This window comes from Cavia porcellus, unplaced genomic scaffold (assembly GCF_034190915.1).
Source record: "Cavia porcellus strain 051 isolate PalLab524CR breed Dunkin Hartley unplaced genomic scaffold, mCavPor4.1 scaffold_6, whole genome shotgun sequence".
NCBI lineage: Eukaryota > Metazoa > Chordata > Mammalia > Rodentia > Caviidae > Cavia > Cavia porcellus.
Genome location: NW_026947489.1, coordinates 62,864,545 through 62,884,430, shown reverse-complemented (window position 1 = coordinate 62,884,430; position 19,886 = coordinate 62,864,545). Strand labels below are relative to the sequence as shown.

At 40.1% G+C, this 19,886-nt stretch overlaps 1 protein-coding gene across 1 annotated transcript in view; it reads left to right on the top strand.

Moving 5' to 3' along the window:
* Positions 1 to 19,886, top strand: part of Tex14 (testis expressed 14, intercellular bridge forming factor) — a 163,560-nt gene that overhangs the window by 118,487 nt on the left and 25,187 nt on the right. The window contains exons 21-22 of the mRNA XM_023564983.2: positions 10,747 to 10,813; positions 19,496 to 19,571. Coding sequence (XP_023420751.2) covers positions 10,747 to 10,813; positions 19,496 to 19,571 — 143 coding nt within the window. The remainder of the gene's footprint in view (positions 1 to 10,746; positions 10,814 to 19,495; positions 19,572 to 19,886) is intronic.

Below are 19,886 nucleotides of genomic sequence, written 5' to 3'. Positions count from 1 at the left end.
AAAATCAATTAAAGCAAGATGGTGAGGGAAATACAGGGTTTCAAATCAAGTTAATAGGAAATCAAAGTAGGTTACTATAATGTATCCTACTATTTTTTAATTTATGTTTCCCTTAATTAAAAAGATAAAAATAAAGAAGTAAATAATTAAAAAAAGAAAGAAAAAAAGGGGATTGAGATAAAAGAGGGCATAACAACAGAACAGCACAGGTCAAAACATAACCATTTAAGCAAAATAGTGTTTTACCTCAAGATATCCTGACATAAAAGTAGTTACCATAGTGACTCTTTCCTTGAAATCTTTGAATATAACTTCGTATACTGTAGCACCAAACATACCAAGACACTGTAAAACCATTCAAGAGAATGACATTATTACAGGGTATTTAGAACCAGCTAACAGAAAATAAATCATGGTTTCTGTATAATCTCCTTGTCTATAAAAGTTTTTGCTTATATTATCACATATAATAAAATCCAATAAGATACAACATGTTATGACCGATGGAGACAGAATACAAGCTTGATGGGACTTCAAAACAAGACGATACTACATTAGCACTAGCTATTATGATGTCTTGTTTTCTCCAAAATAGCTGTTTCTGTCATCCGATCTTCTCTGCCTCATTTCTGTTGAGATCTTTTTCTGTCCTTTGTTGTCAGGTTGTCTTCTTCATTTCGCTTTCTGCTCCACTCATTGTGCCCTCTCTGCCATTATTTCTGGAATCTTGGTATTTTCCTTTTTTGGAATATCATGCAGTATTCTCTGTAGAGTTGAATTGGTGGTTACAAATTCCCTTAGTTCCTCTTTATCCTGGAAGCACCTTGTTTTTCCATCAATTTCCGGGGACAGTTGTGCAGGATATATCAATCTTGGCTGGAAGTTATTATCTTTCAAAGCTTAAATTATTTCCCCCCACACTGTTTGTGATTTGATGGTTTGTGCCGAGAAGTCTGCTGTAATTCTGATGGGTGTTCCCTTGTAAGTGATCTGTTTCTTGTCTCTGACGGCTTTTAATATTCTGTTCTTATATTGGATTTCTAGAATTTTAATTATTAAATTCCTTGGTGTAGTTCTGTTTGGGTTGTAGGTGGCTGGGGTCCAGTATGCCTCATAGATCTGAGTATCTTTATCTTTTGCTAAATTAGGGAAATTCTCTTGGATTTTTTCTGTGACTAGCTTTTGTAGTCCATTTGTTTGTGTCCCCACTTCTTCTTTTATGTTCTTAATTCTTAAGTTATAGATCCTCGTATCATCTTCTAGCCTTTGTATTATTGCTGTTTGTTTTTTTGTTATTTTTAAGAAGTTTTTCATTTCATACTCCCATAATACGAATCTTCCCTCCAGTTCAAATAATCTACCTTAGTTTCTTTGAAGCTGTTATGCCAGCTTTCGATAGAGTTTTTAGTTTCCTGGTAATCTCTTTGAACCTGCGTCACGTATTCTATGTTTTTTCTGTTTTCTCCATCAAAGAATTCTCCCCTTTTTTTCTGTTCTTCCATTCCACCATTTGTTTTTTCTTGGGTGGTGCTTAGCATTTCTCTAACTATTCTACTTATATCTTGCTTTAGGTCATTAATAACTTCATTCCTAAACTCGTTTATGAGGCTCTGGAGATACCGCTTTATGTCTGTTGGTGCCATGTCTGATATTGCATGTTTCTCCGGTTTGGTGGCTGAGGACCCTTTCTTGTTGCTCCCACTTCCCATATTTTTTGTTCCTTCCATACAAGCTTATATAGGAGGCCCAGTGTCTTTCTTTGTTGGTTACAGTTTGTTTGAATTGCACTGGCTAGGTCTTCCTGACCACTGCAATGTACAAGAGAGACACAGACCTGGGCAGCCTATGCTGCACCAGCCCCTCCAGGTCAACTTACTGAAGGCTTCACTGCTAGGGTGCACCTCCAGGCACTGGGACCTGGTTTGGGCTAGCCTACTGGGTCTTAGTCTGTGGCATCACCTAGGCCAGGCACCCCCCACCAATCCCACTTGAGAGGGGAATATGTGACTGAAGTCACTTCAGGTCCTGTTCTGGCTAATCTGCCCGGTCCCAATATGTCCTTTGCTGAAGCCTCCTACTCTGTGGAAGGTTCCCCGATCCGCTCACTCACCACAGGCCAATGCAGGGCTCCCGGCCAGTCCTGCTCTCAACTCCATTCGCTGCTTCCTACTTTTAGAGCTTTCGCGCCTGTCTTGGTTACTTTTTACTCGTCGCTGTGACAACATACATTTTTGGAGGTTTCAGTCCACACTCATTTGACTCCAAGACAGGTGGGCATGGCTGGACCGCAGTTCATGGCAGCCACTGACAGCAAGTTCGAACCAGCAAAGAGCAAGACACAGCTTCTTCCTCGGAAGTATCTTATTTCTCCATCTATTTTGAAGGACTGTTTTGCAGGGTATATCTGTCTAGATTGTAAATCATTTTTCTTTAGGATCTGTGATACTTCACTCCATGCTCTTCTTGACTTTATTGTTTGTGCTGAGAAGTCTGCTGTGATTCTGATAGGTTTTCCTTTATAGGTGATCTGTCTTTTCTCTCTGACAGCTTTTAATATTCTATTCTTTTGTTCAATTTCTGGAATGGCCATTATTATGTGTCTGGGTGTAGTTTTATTTTGGTTATGGCTATTTGGAGTTCTATATGCTTCATTGATCTTGATACCAGTTTCCAACCTCATGTTTGTGAAATTTTCAGCTATTACTTCTCTAAATATCGTCGTGACATCTTTGTTGTTCCTTTCTTTTTCATTTATTTCTTTAACCTTCTGTTGTTCCTCTTTGCGTCATCTTACAGGTGTTGAATTGTTATTTCCTGATTTCTTGTTATTTTTAAAAGATCCTTCCTGTTCACTGGCTGCAATCTTGTCTTCGAGGTCTGAAATTCTATCTTCACATTCATTGAGGCGATTTTTACAGCTTTCGATGGAGTTTTTGATTTCTTGTATATCTCTTTGCATCTGCTTTATATATTCTGTTTGTTTTTTATATTGTTCATCCAGGGATTCTATGTTTTTGTTTATCTCCTACAATTTTTTAACTGTGTCTTCTTAGACATGTTCAGTATCTCCTTCATTTCTTTTACCATTTCTTCTTTTACCTGAGAGATTATTTCTAGTTTGAATTCCTTTAAGGTTTCCAAGAGTTGCTTCTTTATTTCAGTTACTATTATTTCAGGTATTTCAGTTATGTGGCATGTATTTTCTTCTATGCCCATGGCTTGTAGGCTTTCTTGGGATGGGGTGGATGTTTGAGACTGTATTTTGGTCTTTTGTTTTGTCATTTTACTATATTTTTGAGCTTCAAGTGTTGTTCCAAGTGAGGGAGAGAGGTCAGCCAGGCTGGGACGGAATTCCCTGCTCCATCCTTACTGACTGATCTCGACAGGAAGTCCGGGCCTGGTCCCCAGGCGAAGAAGAGAGCTCTTCTGGGCTGGGACGGGGCTCCCCACCTCCTCTGGACCCACTCCACCCGACAGGAAGCCACATCTTGGCCCCCAGGTGAAGAAAAATACCGCACCTCCGCTGGACCCACTTGTCCCAACAGGGAGCAGGAGCCTGGTCCCCAGGTGAAGAAGACAGTTCTGGGCCTCCGCTGGACCCACTTGACCCGTCCGGAAGCTGGAGTTCAGTCCCCAGGCGAAGAAAAGAGTTCACCAGGCTGGGGCGGGGTTCCCTGCCTTTGCCAGACCCACCCATCTGACAGGAAGCCGGAGCCTGGCCCCCAGGTGAAGAAGACAGTTCCAGGCCTCCGCTGGACTCACTGGACTGACAGGAAGCCGGAGCCTGGTCCCCGGGCGAAGAAGAGAGTTTGCTGGGCTGGGGCTCTATTAATACTTGCTGATATAACTGGGTGCTATGGTATTTGAGATATATATATATATATATATATATATTTAAGATTGTTGTCTCTTCCTCTTGACGTTTTCCCCTGACCAGTATGTAATGACCTTCTTTATCTCTTAGGATCATTCTTTTTTTTTTTTTTTTTTTTTTTTTTTTTTTTTTTTTGTCTTTTTCGTTTTTATCGGTACCAGGGATCGAACTCACGACTGCCTGCTTGCAAGGCAGGCGCTTATGCCGCTGAGCTAAATCCCCAGCCCCTTAGGATCATTCTTGGTTTGAAGTTCACATTGTCTGCAAACAAAATAGCTACCCCCGCTTTTTTTGGGTTCCTGTTGCATGAAATATTGTTTTCCATCCTTTGACTTTCAGCCTGTGAGTTTACTTTTGGGTTAGATGGGCTTCTTTTTTTGTTGTTGTTGGTCTTTTTCTTTTTTATCGGTACCAGGGATCCATCTCATGATTGCCTGCTTGCAAGGCAGGTGCTTATTCCACTGAGCTAAATCCCCAGCATAGATGGGCTTCTTGTAGACAGCCTATGGTTGGATGTTGTTTCTTGATCCATTCTTCCTGTCTGTTTCTTTTAATTGGTGAATTGAAATCATTTACATTAATGATTGTAACTGTTATATAATGGTTTATTATTGACATGTTATCTTTTTGGTGTTGCATCTTTATCTTTCCATTCTGTTTGTCTGCCTTGTTTAGTAGTTTTTTTCCTATGTGTATCTAAAGTGTCTTTTAGTATTCTTTACAGGGTTGGCTTGCTGCTCATGAAGTTCTTTGGCTGTTCTTTGTCATAAATTTATGTTATTTCCCCATCAATTTTGAAGAACAGCTTTACAGGGTACATCAGTCTAGGTTGGTAATAATTTTCCATTAGGATTTGAAATACTTCATGTTTTTCTTGACTTCATTGTTTGTGTTGAGTAGTCTTCTGTGATTCTGATAGGCTTTCCTTTATAGGTGATCTGTCTCTTCTAACAGTTTTTAATATTCTATTCTTATGTTGGATTTCTGGGATAGTGATTATTATATGTCTGGATGTAGTTTTGTTTTGGTTATGGCTATTTGGAGTTCTATATGCTTCACTAATCCTAATGTCAGTTTCCATTCTTATGTTTGGGAATTTTCAGCTATTACTTCTGTAAATAGGTCTTGATATCATTTGTGTTGTCCCCTTTTCTTTAATTTATCCCTATCATTCTTACGTTTTTCTTTGAGTCATCTTACAGCTGTTGAATTGTTATTTCCTGCTTCCTTGTTATTTTTAAGAGATCTTTCCTTTGCTGTTCACTAGCTGCAATCTTGTCTTCAAGATCTGAAATTCTATCTTTACTGTCGTTGAAGTGATTTTGAGAACTTTCAGTGGAAATGTTGATTTCCTGTATGTCTCTTTGAGTCTGCTTTATGTATTCTATTTGTTTCTTATATTGTTCATTCAGGGATTCTATCTTTTTGTTTTGTTTCTCTGATTTTTTAACTGTGTCCTCTTTAGATGTGTTCAGCATCTCTTTCATTACTTTTAACATTTCTTCTTTTACCTAGGATATTATTTCTAGTTTGAATTCCTTTAAAGTTTAATGGAGTTGCTTCTTTATTTCAGTTACTATTGTTTCAGGTATTTCAGGTGTATGACATATATTTTTTTCTTATGTACATGACTCCTAGGCTTTCTTGGGATGGGCTGGATGTTTGAGATTGCATTTTGGTCTTTCACTTTGTCATTTTCAAGTGTTTCAAGTGTTGTTCCAAAGCTTCCCCTGGGTGTGTTGGAAATTGTCTGCTATGTCCTGAGCTCCTGGGTCTCCTCTGGTAGCATAGCTTCCTCCCTGGGCAGCGAGGCCTCCGTATTAAAGAAGTTTACCAGGCGCAGCTCAGGCAGGCCTAAAGTCTCCTCCAGCAGTGCAGCTCCCTCTCTGACAACAAAGGTCTGCCAATGGATAGAAGGCCACTGTGCAGTCCATGCAGGCCCAAATCCTGCCAAGCCCAATCTGGTGTGGCCACAAGCTGGGCCCGTCCCCAACCACCCAGAGCAAGGATCTCAAACCCTCATGGGGATCGGATATTGTGCAGGCATGCAACTTGTCGGGCGGCAAAGCTCCCTGGGCTGAAAGGAGGTTACCTTTGTGGTCTACGCAGGCCTCAAACCTCCTCCTCAGTGCATTTCTCTCTGGGCGGCGGAATGGTGCTCTCTGGGCTGAGAGAAGGTCGCTGGCAAGGCCTAAGTAAGCGCCTGCAGTGCAGCTCCCCCCTCCAGGCAGCAGCGGTGGTGCTCTCCAGATCCTTTTTTTTTGAGACTCGTGGCTCAATATATAGTTCAGACTGGCCTTGAACTCACTGTGTAGCCCGCAGACTCTCTAACTTGCAGCAGTCTTTCTGCCTCACGCTCTCCAACGCTGAGATTACAAATGTGTACTACTGCACCCAGCAGTAAAGATTTTTAATCCCTGAAGGAAAACACTTATCAACCTAGAGTTTTATATCCTGGTAAATTAGCCTTCAAAATTATTAGGTTTTCCATGACACAGAAATCTTCAAGAACTACATGTGAACTAAATCAGCATTCCAGAAAATACTTAAAGGAATTCTAGACAGAGAATAGGAGGCCTCCAGCATCAAAGAATACAGAGTATGCATATAATAGAATTGTCAAAAGATATGTGTGTGTGTTGGGGAATTCTCATTTAACAACTGTTACGGTCCTGTGACTGGGTTGTTAATTGAATTGGTCATGGTTCTGTGACCATCCTTAATTGAATTGGGTGTTAAATGAGGGACCATATATAGAATGTACACTGCAGTTTTCAGAACAACGAAATGGTCAAAGAAAACAACTTATAGCCGGACATGATGGTGCATGCCTGTAATCCCACTTCTTGAGAGGCTGAAGGGAAGGCAGGAGTGTACATTACAATCATAACATTTGACTAACAAGAGTCTCAGGTATATCAAAAGCATGATTTTTACCTGTCTTCACTCAGGAGAAATGTTGAGGCATGAGGATCAGTCCAGCCTGGAGTACATAGTGAGACACTGTCTCAAAAAACACAAACAAGAAACAGACTGACTCACTCCAATTTCATGATTTTGCTTTTATTTGCATAACTCTCACATGCAGTACTGTTATGTATTAAAGAACATAATATAGTACCGTATAAAAAAGGTGTACTGTACAAAAAAAAAGAACTTGAAGTTGTATAAACAAGGTGTATTGACTCTACAAAAAAGACCATCATAAGTCTGAGAAGGAGGCTTAAGGCAGAACAGTCATTCAATAGGTCGCTAAAGGAGGAATATCTGTGAAAGAATCAACACTGGAAAAATAATGCAATGGTATAACTAAATAAATACATATTAACTCTCAATGTCAAATGGTCTGAAGTCCCTAATCAAAGACACAAAATGGTGGATTGGACCAAAAAACAACACAGCCATATATGCCTACAAGAGACACGCTTCATCCAAAAGGTCCACATTCAACAAGAACCCCAAAACAAGCAGAAATAGCTATCTTATTTTCAGACACATCAGGCGTCGGGCCAAAACTTATCAATAGAGAGGAAGATGTCTATTACATACAATTCAGTAGGAAGAGATAACAGTTGTAGATATCTGTGCACACCCAATTTATTTTTATTTCAATTTTGTTTAAAGAATAAAACAAAACAGAAAAAGGGCATGAATGTGGCACACCCAATTTATTTTTATTTAAATTTTGTTTAAAGAGTAAACAAAACAGAAAAAGGGTAGAAATAATACATAATTTCAAAGGAAAAATAAACAGTAAGAAATCACTAGTTGGTAATTACATATTGTCCTCGTTACAAATAGTTGTTCAAGTTACAAAAGTGAAGCATACAAAGTAGACATTCAAACAGTGAGACTGCAAACAGTTCTGGTCAACTATCCAACAAAAACTTGGTAATATGGTTAACAATCCTATACACTTAAACATATATGCTGTTATCCATATCTTCATGTGTGTTAAGATTAAACCAAAGCAGGCTAAAATCACTCTGAACAAAGAATAATAGTATTGCTGGATTTCACATCATGACACTATGGGATCAGCACTGGGTACTGTAGTGTCTCTTTTTCTTCAAAGTAGTTGTTCATTTCATCATGTGTTATAAGATCAGTTCTCATAAACTGTTTAAAGGTTCTACGTATGCATGAGTCTCTACGTGTATTTCTGTCCTATCTATATTGAAGAAACAAAGCAAATCAAGACAAAACAAAACATATTCCTATAAACACATGAAATGAATAAGTCATATAATACCACAGTACAAGGTGTTGTACAATGGTTACTGTGTTGTCTCTTCTTCAATAGAATTGTCTATATCATCAGACCTAGTATAATTGAATATAATAGTACATAACAATAAAAACAAAACATGGTAGATAGTGTAAAACTTCAAAAGCAGGTAATAATCCAACCAGAATGGGTATCCTAGTGAATCTTACCATCTTCATTGTAGTTGCCTATACTCTCAGACTTGATACTATCAATCATAACAGTTTTGAATCAAATGCATCGATACCAAACAGCAGTCTAACAAACCAGGTTCAGTATAAGTTATACAGGGCTTCAGCTAAGTTAATAGGGAATTAAGGATGATTCCTGTACTGTATCCTGCTATTTTTGGAATCGTTGTCTGTGCCCTCAGATGTAGCGCAAGTAGATAAACTGGGACAGAATATAATCTAAACAGAGTAGAGTACACCCAGTTTCATAATAAAACCCCTGGAGTTAAAGTGATGAGTAGATTAACAATTAGACAGATTAGTCAGGCAAAATAAAAATCAGCAAAGGTCATCAAAGTTAAATCATATCATTGAACAGGTGGCCTTAACAGGTATCCAGAGTGTTTCATCCAATGAGAGAATACACATTTCTCAGCAGCACACAGAATGCTTTCCAAAAGAGACTATAACTTAGGTATAAAGCATGCATAAATACAAAAGTAATTAAATAGTCCCCAAATACTATTAGACTATAGCAGAAGAAAAGTAGAAATCAACAACAAAAGAAACTATGCCAGCACAAAGATTAAATAATGTTGTGAAATCAACAGATCCCAAGAAGTCAGAAGAATCAGATAACAGTGGAAGCACAGCATATTAAAACCTATGGGACAAGTTGGAACTTGAGGGGATGAATAAGAAAGCAACAAGACCTCCCTCTTGGTAAGCCATGGAGCAAGCAAGCAGTGGGCACAAACAACTCAGTGTCTCCTGTGAGCCTACCGGCGCTGGGCTGAAAATCAAATGTCCCATTCTCTCCTACCCCCATTTAGCCACTGGAAGGTGTTGAGGACAGCCAGAGTTGATGGCAGCTAAAGCACATAAAGCAACTAAATGCTTGTATTGTTGGGTTGATTATGCTGACCTGAAGCCAGAGGTTTGAGCATCTCTTGGGAGGATGACTGTGCAATATAGCAAATATGGGGGATTTCCTTCTGTCTTCTCTTAAAGGCAAATGTTTTTACTATTTTGCTTTGTTATGATCCATTGTCTTGCTCCATTCAATATTGTTTTGATAAGTTTTATAATGTTCTGTTTTTGGTTTGATTTTGCTATACTTGATTGAATGGACAACTATTGTGAAGATAATGAGACATATTATGGAATCTATTACTGTTATCCTGGTATCCTGCCCTGAAGTTCTGTACCAATTTCACTGCATTGTTTCAGTTGGCTTTGTTCTGTCTTGTTTTGTTGTATTTTACTATCTTCAAAAAAACCCTATGGGACACTATGAAAGAAGTTTTAAGAGGGAAAGTTTTAACTATAAATGCACACATGGAAAGAATTAGAAGGGCCACGGATATAGCTTAATAGCAGAAGACCTGTCTGGCGAGCACGCAGTCCTGAGTGTGAGTCACAGTACCAAAAAAAAAAAAGCAAGCTGAAATATCCCACTGGTGCATTTTGAGAGCCTACCAACACAGAACAAGTGTGAAACTACTAGAGATAAAAGATCTGAGCAGAAATTAATGAAGTTGAGACTGAAAAAACAATGCAAAGGATCACTGACTTGAGTTGGTTCTTCAAAAGGATTGAAAGGAGATCTCAGTGGATGAGGGAGCAAGAAGAGAGGGGAAATGGAAAGTAAAAGGATTAAGATCAATATGTATATGTGCCAGTTCCCCTGTAATGAATGTATTCCTTTATGGTGAATATATTTACTGTGTATCACAGGAATACACTAATAAAAAATTTAGAGTGGGGAAAAGAAAAATAAACCCTTGTTCTCCCTCCCAATCTTTGCCTTTCCACAAGAGAACCAGTATTTCTATTGTTTTGACTTCTCATGTTATAGAGTAGGGTTTTTCTTTTTCGTCTCTTTGAGACAGGGTTTCACTATGCAATTTCGGCTGCCCTTGAATTCACTTTGTATCCCAGGCTGGCCTCCAGCTTGCAGCAGTCCTCCTGCCTCAGCCTCCTGAGTGCTGTGATTATAGGTATTTGCCACCATGCCAACTTAGGGTAGTTTTTCATGCTGATCCATTTTCGGCCTCCTTTGACTCTTACTAAGTTCCCAAGAACCAAAACAGTGTTGTTGGAAAATTTAGGTAACAAGGGGACAATGATGCAAAGAGAAAAGTTATAAAATTCCTTTTCACAGAGTGAAGGCTTTTTGTTGATGAAACAACAAAAATTGGTATTTAATGTCATGAAATAGTCTTTAACTGTGAGAGGTAAAGAGGCCTCATGAAGCTTTCCAAGGTTTAAGAACATTGGGAGGGCAGGGGGTGTAGCTCAGTGTTAGAGTGCTACTAAGATATGCAACACCCTGGTTTAATCTCATAAGAAAGGAAATACGACCCTTAAATTTTTGATATATCTTCTGTCAATGAGCCTCCTTTCTTTACCCTCCCCCTTTCATTGTTTTATAGGCCTCAAGTCCCATAGAAGGAAACTTTGAAGAAATACAAGGTGTATTTGCCCAACCTCAAGGCTACGGTAAGCCCTAGGGAAGATTCCTTTGAAAATCTCTTGCCTTTAATGTTTGTTGGATGACAGATAATTTTAGGGCTGGCAGGATGCTTAGAGATCATCTTGTCTCAGCCTTTCATGTTACAGATGAGAAAACTGAGGCTCAGTTATCTCTTCTAGTAAGAATGGAGCCCCGGCTCCTTACCAGCTCGTGACACTGACATGTTATGTATACTCCTTTGTATTTTGTATAGCATACATTGTAGTCCCTGTTTTATCCACCATCTGGTCTCACTAGATTTTTACCTCCCTGGTGACATACCACAATAGTTAACTTTTGGAGCAACTTGAGGAATTTTCTGAATCCACAAAGCCAGTTACTGGATACACAAACTTGAATTTGGTTTTTGTGTCTTTCTCCACCTTAGAAGCCAGTTTCACTGTTTTTGGTTTTTGGGGTTTTTTGGTACTGGGAAGCAACCTCTTGACCTTGTGCTTGCCAGGCAGGGACTTGCACCACTGAGCTAAATCCCTGGCCCTCACTGTTGTTTTCTTTTGCTTGGATAGCATCTTTATTATCACTGAGTTAACAGCCAGTAGTGCAGATTCAACTTAATGCTGTCACCTGCTCCCACCCACCATCCTTTGGAGGCCTTTGGTGCTTTGTAACTTTACAGGAGCTTTCCATTAGGTGGCAAGTTAACATTAGATCAGTGATGTTGCACACGACAACATATAAATGCAGTATTGGTTGTCTTACAGACATTTTAACGATTGCATGCTTTTGTTGTTTTCAGGTATGCATCAGTTATGGTTTATGTTTGCGTGTTTCCTCATAACCTCATGCTGTCATGGAGGCAGCTAAGTCTAGTATTTATGATTGGTTCATTGTCTAGGGTAAGGATTGATGGTGTGAATGCTGCACCCACCCAGGGACAGGGGGCTGGAATACAGTAGAAGGGAAGGAAAGAGGCGTGCTTTCCCCTTTTGCCGTTTTGCTTTTGTCGTTTCTGGTATCTGCCACAGTTGCCATGTTGCCCCTGAGCCATGCTACCCTGACTTGAAGCCAGCTGATTATGGACTGAAACCTCCATAAACTGTGAGCTAAGTAAACCTTTCCTCCTTTCATTTTGGGTGTCAAGTATTTTGTCTCAGCAATAAGAGAAAAGTAACCAACAGACTTTGGTACCATTAGAGTGAGGTCATTACCATGACTTTACCTGACTGTAGTTCAGCAGTCTTTGGGAGTGGCTTACGGAAAGAGTTTGGAAAGGTTCAAGTTAAAAGATGTTACCTAAAGAAGTAGAGCTGGAGCACCTTAGGCCGTTCTGTGTGGGAGAGTCTGGTCAAAGCTCAGGAGACCAGAAACTGAAAGAAATCTTGCTGGTAAAGACAAGGCCCCATGGTTTTTTGCTGGGAAGGACTGACTGCAGGGGTTGTTGGACTCAAAACAATGTGTTATGGATTTGCAGAAAGTTTGTCTGTGTCTTGCTCATGTCCAGAGACTTTGCCTGTGACTGAGATTAGTGACAGTGGACTAACTAATCTGAGAGAAGAAATTTCAAGGCAGTCTAATGTTGAGGCAGTGGCATGGTTATTGTTGGGGGCATTTTGCCAGATTTATGTTGCCAATCAAGAGCAAAATGTCCAGGTGGATTATTTAAAATGGAAGTTTGTCCAGAAAGGAAGCTCTAGTAAAGCTATGGACTGTAAAGATAGAGCTGAGATCTTGATTGCTGAGAAGGAACAGAAGAACAGAAAAGATGGCCTGGGAACATCACAAAAAGCAGTGGGTCTCCACCCTTTGTAGCCTCAAAATGACAAAAGTGAAAGACTACTGTGAAGAGAAAGCCACTGAGCGCCATGTTCTAGAATGTTCTAGAATGGCAGGGATGACCACAGGTTTCCAAAATGGCAGCAGCCAAACCAGGTTCCAGAATGACAATAGCATAGAGAATTTCCTCCTCAGAATCAGATTTAGAGTGCTGAGCAATCCAAGCACTTGAACTCTACAAGAGAGAGGAAAGCCTGGCTACTGTTTCAGCTCACAGTGAACCTTGGCATCATCTACATGGCACTGGGTTTAGGCACATGCAGAACACAAGAGTTCTGAGATTGTAAAGGCTTCCACCCAGATTTCAGAGGGCCTAAGAGGCCAGGCAGCATGCCCCTGAGAGAGTAGTGTGTGAAGCTGCGTGTATGAAGCCATAGGTGCAGTGGAGAACCTAGAAGTTTGGAAAAGCCAGGAGCATGGATCATGTAAGGAAATCTTCAAAGAGAGAGCAATGCCAGCCCAACAGAGAAGCCATGGGAGCCAAAACTACCAGAAGTGCCATGGAGGTGGAGTCACTCAAGCCTTTTGGAGCTCACAGTTTGCCATATATTGCCTCAAACAGTGCACATGGAACTATAGTACTTACTGTTTGCCCTGCTGGATTGTGGACTTCCTCTGGTCCCAGTGCTTTGTATCCCTGTTTGTACCTTTTGGAATGGTAATGTTTATCTTGTATCATTGAATGTTGGAAGTGTTTAACTTTGTTTTAATTTGTGCAAGGGTTTATAGCTAAGAATTTGCCTTAGATCTCACAAAAGACTTGGAATTTGAACTTTTTAGCAATGCTGAAACTGTTAGGACTTTGGCAATGGACCAACTATCTGTTGCATAAAGGATGTCCCTGTGTCTTTATAGGGCCAAGTATGGAACCTTATGGTTGGTTTTTGGATGTCCCTTCAAAGCCTTATACAGTCATGGAGGCAGCTGAGTCTGGCAGTTGTGATTGATTCGTTGTGTAGCACTGGGATTGGCAGTGTGAGTGCTGTACCCCTCCCCCAGGGGCAGGTAGCCAGCATACAATAGAAGGGAAGAAAGAAGGCATTCTTTTCCTTTTGCACTTTAAAAAATTTTTATTTTAAAGGGGATAAAATTAAACAACAAAACAGAACAAAATAGGACATAAGAAAGCAATGTAAGAGATACAAATTTCAAAGCTAGATGACCTGAGATGTTCACTATCTGTCATACTCTCTCTTGTTTTCTTGCAAATAGTTGTCCATGTCTTCGCATACAGAGAATTCATACAAAACAATACTGTATAAAACTGAGCTGGATTCCGGAAGAACGTGGTAGATAGATAGCAGCAGCCTCTGAGGCTCTCGGAGAAACCGCACTTGAAATGTAGGAATGGTGCCGGACAGGAAGTCCCAGGCAAGGGGGGATATTCTTTGCTGACTCAGGAATGAACTAAATTAAGAGAAACCATCTGGAAACACAATCCTGGTGAGATAGCAGGCACAGATAAGGTCTCAGCACAGAAGCTGGACCCGCGCCACTGGAATCTGCGATTTGAATTACCTGCAGCCACTGTTGCGTCCTGGTTGGCACAGCAGGGAGAGAGGCTCAAAAGGTCCGAGAGTGGGAAGCGTTGAAAGGAGTTGGGAGCAGGACTGGCCGGGTACCCTGCATCGACCTGCGGTAAGTGAGCAAATCGGACCCTTACATAGAGAAGGAGGCTTCAGCGGAGGACATACTCGGACCAGGCAGACTTCCCGGAACGAGAAGCTGCAGTGACTTCAGTCACATTTCCCCCTCTGAAGTGGGATTGGTGGGGAGTGCCTGGTCTGTGAGACGCCACTGGCTGAGACCCAATAGGCAAGCCCAACTCAGGTCCCAGTGCCTGAAGGTGCACCCTAGAGGTGAAGCCTTCAGTAGGTTGACCTGGAGGGGCAGGCCCAGCATAGGCTGCCCAGGTCTGTGTCTCCCTAGTACACTACAGTGGGCGGGAACACCTAGCCGGTGCAATTCAAACAGACTGTGGCCAACAGGGAAGGAAGCTGGGCCTCCTATACATGCTTAAATATAAGGAACAAAGAATATGGGAAGAGGGAGCAACAAGAAAGGGTCCTCGGCCCCCAGTCCTGAGAAACACGCAATAGCAGACATGGCACCAATAGATATAAAGGGCTATCTCCAGAGCCTCATAGACGAGTTCAGGAATGAAGTTCTTAATGACCTGAAGCAAGACATAAGCAGAATAGTTAGAGAAATGCTAAGCACTACCCAAGAAAAAGCAGATGGTGGAATGGAAGAACAGAAAAAGGGAGAATTGTTTGATGGAGAAGATAGAGCAAACGTAGAATACACGAAGCAGGTTCAAAGAGACTACCAGGAAACTAAAAACACATCGAAAACTGGCATAACAGCTTGAAAGAAACTAAGGACAGATTATCTGAACTGGAGGGCAGATTTGTAATATGGGAGCATGAAATGAAAAACTTCTTAAAAATAACAAGGAAACAAACAGCAATAATACAAAGGCTAGAAGATGATAAGAGGATCTATAACTTAAGAATTAAGAACATAAGAGAAGAAGTGGGGACACAAACAAATGGACTTCAAAAGCTATTCACAGAAATAATCCAAGAGAATTTCCCTAATTTTGCAAAAGTAAAGATACTCAGATATATGAGGCATACAGGACACCAGCCACCTACAACCCAAACAGAGGTACACCCAGGTGTATAATAATCAAAATTCCAGAAATCCAATATATGAACAGAATATTAAAAACCGTCAGAGACAAAAAACAGATCACTTACAAGGGAACACCCATCAGAATTACAACAGACTTCTCGGCACAAACCATCAAATCACAAAGAGCATGGGGGAAAATAATTCAAGCTTTGAAAGATAATAACCTCCAGCCAAGATTGATACATCCTGCACAACTGTCCCTAGAAATTGATGGAAAAACAAGGTGCTTCCAGGATAAAGAGGAACTAGGGGAATTTGCAACCACAAATTCAACTCTACAGAGAATACTGCAGGATAGTCTAAAAAAAGAAAATACCAAGATTCCAGAAATAGTGGCAGAGAGGCCACAATGAATGGAGCAGAAAATGAAATGAAGAATGACAAACTGACAACAAACGACAGAAAAAGAGCTCAACAGAAATGAGGCAGAGAAGATTGGAAGGCAGGAACAGCCATTTTGGAGAAAACAAGACATCATAATAGCTACTGCTGATTTAGTATCATCTTGTTTTGAAGTCCCATCAAACATGTATTCTTCAGTCTCCATTGGTCTTAAAAGGTTGTATCTTACTGGGTTTTATTATATATGATAATATAAGCAAAAATTTTTATAGACAAGGATTTATATAGAAATCATTGTTCATTTTCTGTCAATTGGTTCTAAATACCCTGTAATGATATCATTGTCTTGAATGGTTTTATAGTGTTGTGATATGTTTGGTGCTGCAGTATAAGAAGTTATACTCAAAGATTTCAAGGAAAGAGACACTATGGTAACTATTTTTATGTCAGGATATCTTGTGGTGAAACACTGGTTTGCTTAAATGGTTATGATTTGACCTGCGCTGTTCTGTTGTTATGCGTTCTTTTATCTCAATTCCCCCCCTTTTTAAAATTATTTACTTTTTTCTTTTTATTTTTTTAATTAAGAGAAAAATAAATAAAAAATAGGATACATTATAGTAACCTACTTTGATTTCCTATTAACTTGATTTGAAATCCTGTATTACCCTCACCATCTTGTTTTGACTGATTTTCCTCTATTCTGCTTTGCTTGATAGTACCAAGATCTAAAGTATAGGTATAACTGTGAAGACAATAAGAATCATTATGACCCCCATTCCCATTGACTATTATTTTCTTTTAAAATCCTGTAATGTCTCCAATGCTTTGGTTTTATTCTTTCCTGTTTAGTTCAATTTTATTATAACTGCCAATTCTTAAAATAGCAAGAGGCAGTATGGTAACCATTGTTGATCACCTTATATTTTGTTTTTACATTATCTATTACGTCCACGCTTTTGATTTGACTGACTCTGTTCTGATATATCGCATTTGGTTTTACTCTCTTCAAAAAAAGTAAAAAGAACTGTGGGAGTAATAAAACCCAAAATGTGTAATTGTCATTCTACAAAAAAAAAAAAGAAAAGAAAGTTCTCTAAAGGTTATAACTGCATATATGTTTAAGTGTATAAGATAGATAACCATATTACTGAGTGTTTTTTGGGTCATTGAACAAAACTGTTTTCACTCTCACTGTTTGAAAGTCCACTTTATGTGCTTCAATTTTGTAACTTGAACAACTATTTCTAAGATGAGAATATGTAATCTATTAACTAGTGATTTCTTACTGTTTATTTTTTAAATTTGGTATTACTTGTACCCTTTTTCTGTTTTTTTTTTTCCTTTTTCTCGTTAAATTAAAAAAAAAAAAACTGAGCTGAACAGAATGAGGAAGGTGTTTTAGGTCTTCAAAACCAGACAGTAAGGAAGTCACTGACGGCTGTCATAGAGTCTCGTTCTCTTCAAAATAGCTGTCCATACTTTCATGTATATTCAAGTCAACAAAACAAAGCAAGCTAATATAACACCATTAATTAGAACAAAGCAAAACATGGATAAAAGTATTTGCCTTTAAAGAGATAGCAGAAGGAAATCCCCCCATTTGCTACTTTGCTATGGTCAACCTCTCAAGGGATGTCCAGATCACTGGCTCCCACTTGTTATCAGGGTAGCGGGGGGAGATGTGATATTTTGCAGGCTCACAGTCACTCATGGGGATTGGGTGGTTGCTTGGTTTCTTGATACTGTAGGTCCCGGCATAGCATGGGTCCCAGTAAATACCAGTGGCTCCCATCCTGGGCCACCACAGCCTGCCATGCTCACAGCCGCTCACAAGGCGGAAGTGGGCAGGGTTGCTTGGTTTCCCAGTGCTCCAGGTCCCAGCATGGCACAGGTCCTAGTAAACGCCAGTGGCTCCCATTCCTTTTGCCCTTTTGATCTTGTCACTTCTGGTATCTGCCACAGCTACCATGTTGCCCCTAAGCCATGCCACCTGATGTGGAGCCAGCTGATTATAAGCTGAAACTTCCACTACTATAATCTAAATAAACCTTTCCTTCCTTCATTTTGGGCGTCAAGTATTTTGTCCTAGCAATGAGAGAAAAGTAACCAAGACAGCATCCATGCTTTCATTAAACCATTGATATCCACCTAAGAGTCTATGTAGAAGTTCATAGTCATACTTCAACATTCTGAACACAGGTGTATGGGGGTTCTTACCTTACTTCTTTGCTTCCAGTGCACGCTTCAGCTTCCAAATCTAACATGATTCAGTCCCCTTGAGTATGGCGTAGTGGTACATTCCTATTATCCCAACACTTGAGAGGTGGTGGCAGGAGGAGCATTGTGAATTTGAGGCCAGCCTGGGTTACAGAGTGAACTCAAGGCCAGTTTGAACTGCATAGCAAGACCCTGTTTCAAAAAGACTGAAAAAAAATTAGCTGTGGAAGTGAATTCATTCAAGATTCATTCCCTTGCCAGAGTTAGGAGCCTTTTAAGAATCTTCAAGCCTTGAGTACTAAAAGTTCCCAGGGTCTTGGACTACCTTCCCTCTCCTACAGAGGCTCTTCCCATGATCACTCTTTGTGGGCTTGGTGTGAACATGGTTGCTTTACTTGTGTTTGGAAGAAGGTTCACTGGGATGGAGGTGTAACATAGATAGGTCAGAAACCCTGGGCCAGTCCCTTGCAAGCATCTGAAGTAGGTGAGAGCCTTACATTTCTACTCTATATCCTCCTCTCAGCCTTTTCCTCCCTACTCCCACCCTGCTTCCACACAAGGATCTGCTGCATATTCTCTTCCACACCCAGAACCGTAACATTAGGGTACAATAGAATGTATGCTGGTTTCTGAGCCCTGACTTATCTGCCTAGTTTTGGACGATGACTTCATCCCAGGACCTACTCTCCCTCAGGTAAAGCACAGATGGGGGTCTTAGTCTACACTCTGTAAAGTATCCTCTGGTTCTAGAGTGTTCTTATTAGGAATTAGTTTATGCTTTCTGAGTGTGTGTTGTCTTAAGAGATGGTCACCATAAGAAAAACCTCTGTGTCACTACTGTTTCCAATTGTGTTGGAATTTGCTAGGGTGGCACTGTGCTGTGTGGACCTCCCCAGAGCCTACCAGGCATCTCAGGAGATGGGTAGAGTGGGGAGTCATGATCTTTAGGAATCAAGGTAGAGCATTCCATCTGCCCCCGTGTCTATGAACTAGGACAGTTCAGTTGGGAGAGAAAATAGACACTGGCTAGGTATCTGAACATCATTTTGCCGAGAACTGTTGAGAAGTAACTTTAGATTCTTCATGCCAAGGAGGACGTAGGACAGTTGATCCAGCTCCTCAGTACCCAAGACTGCACTCTACATGCTCCTGTCTTTAGGTGGTGGCTGATGGCCAAGAGGTACTTTCAGCTCTCTGGGAACTCCCATTTAATGGGCTTTCCTGTTTGAAATCTTTGGTGCCCTCTGATGTTTGTTAACAGGAATTGGATCAGTTTGCCTTCTTGAAGTAGTATTTGTTTCCAGAAATAATTGAAAGACTGATGAATAACTTGATTGTTTTCTGAATGTTCTCTGAGGAAGAGAAACAAATTTTCAGAGCAAAAGTTTCCTCCAGAGCATTCATTCCAAACCCAATTAGGAAAGCATTTTGTAGTCCAGATTATTTCTCGTTCCAAGGGAAGTCCTAGGGCAATGATAGCAAACATTTTTAAACTTTCCATTAATAGAAGCAGCCTGCTGCTGCACACATCACATGGGTTTGCCACCGATGTTCTAGGGGATGGAAATATGATAATGTGGTTTAAGTAAAATGTAGAAGAATTTTCTTTATTTCAGGTGAGGAAAAGTTCCAAATGGAAAAATTCCTTGGAAAGAACACTGAGATTTTCACCAGGCTCCAAGCTATGCAAAGGTATGCACTTTTATCATCTTACAGTTTTACACTGTGAAATGGGAGAATGCCACATATTTATATATACTTATATATTTAATTATATGTTGATCATCTTCAAATGTATTAACTACCTCTTTTCAAAAATTAACTTTCCGAAGCCTAACTTTGTTATAATTTGTTTGGCAGACATTGAAGGGGAGTGAAAAGAAGTCATTGTCCTGATTGAGGTCCTGACTTTGGCATCCTATCCATGTGATCTTTGTCATAGTTCTTCGCCCCTCTATTCTACTTCCCCTCTGTAAAATAAGAACCCTTAGTGAGCAATTTTACAAA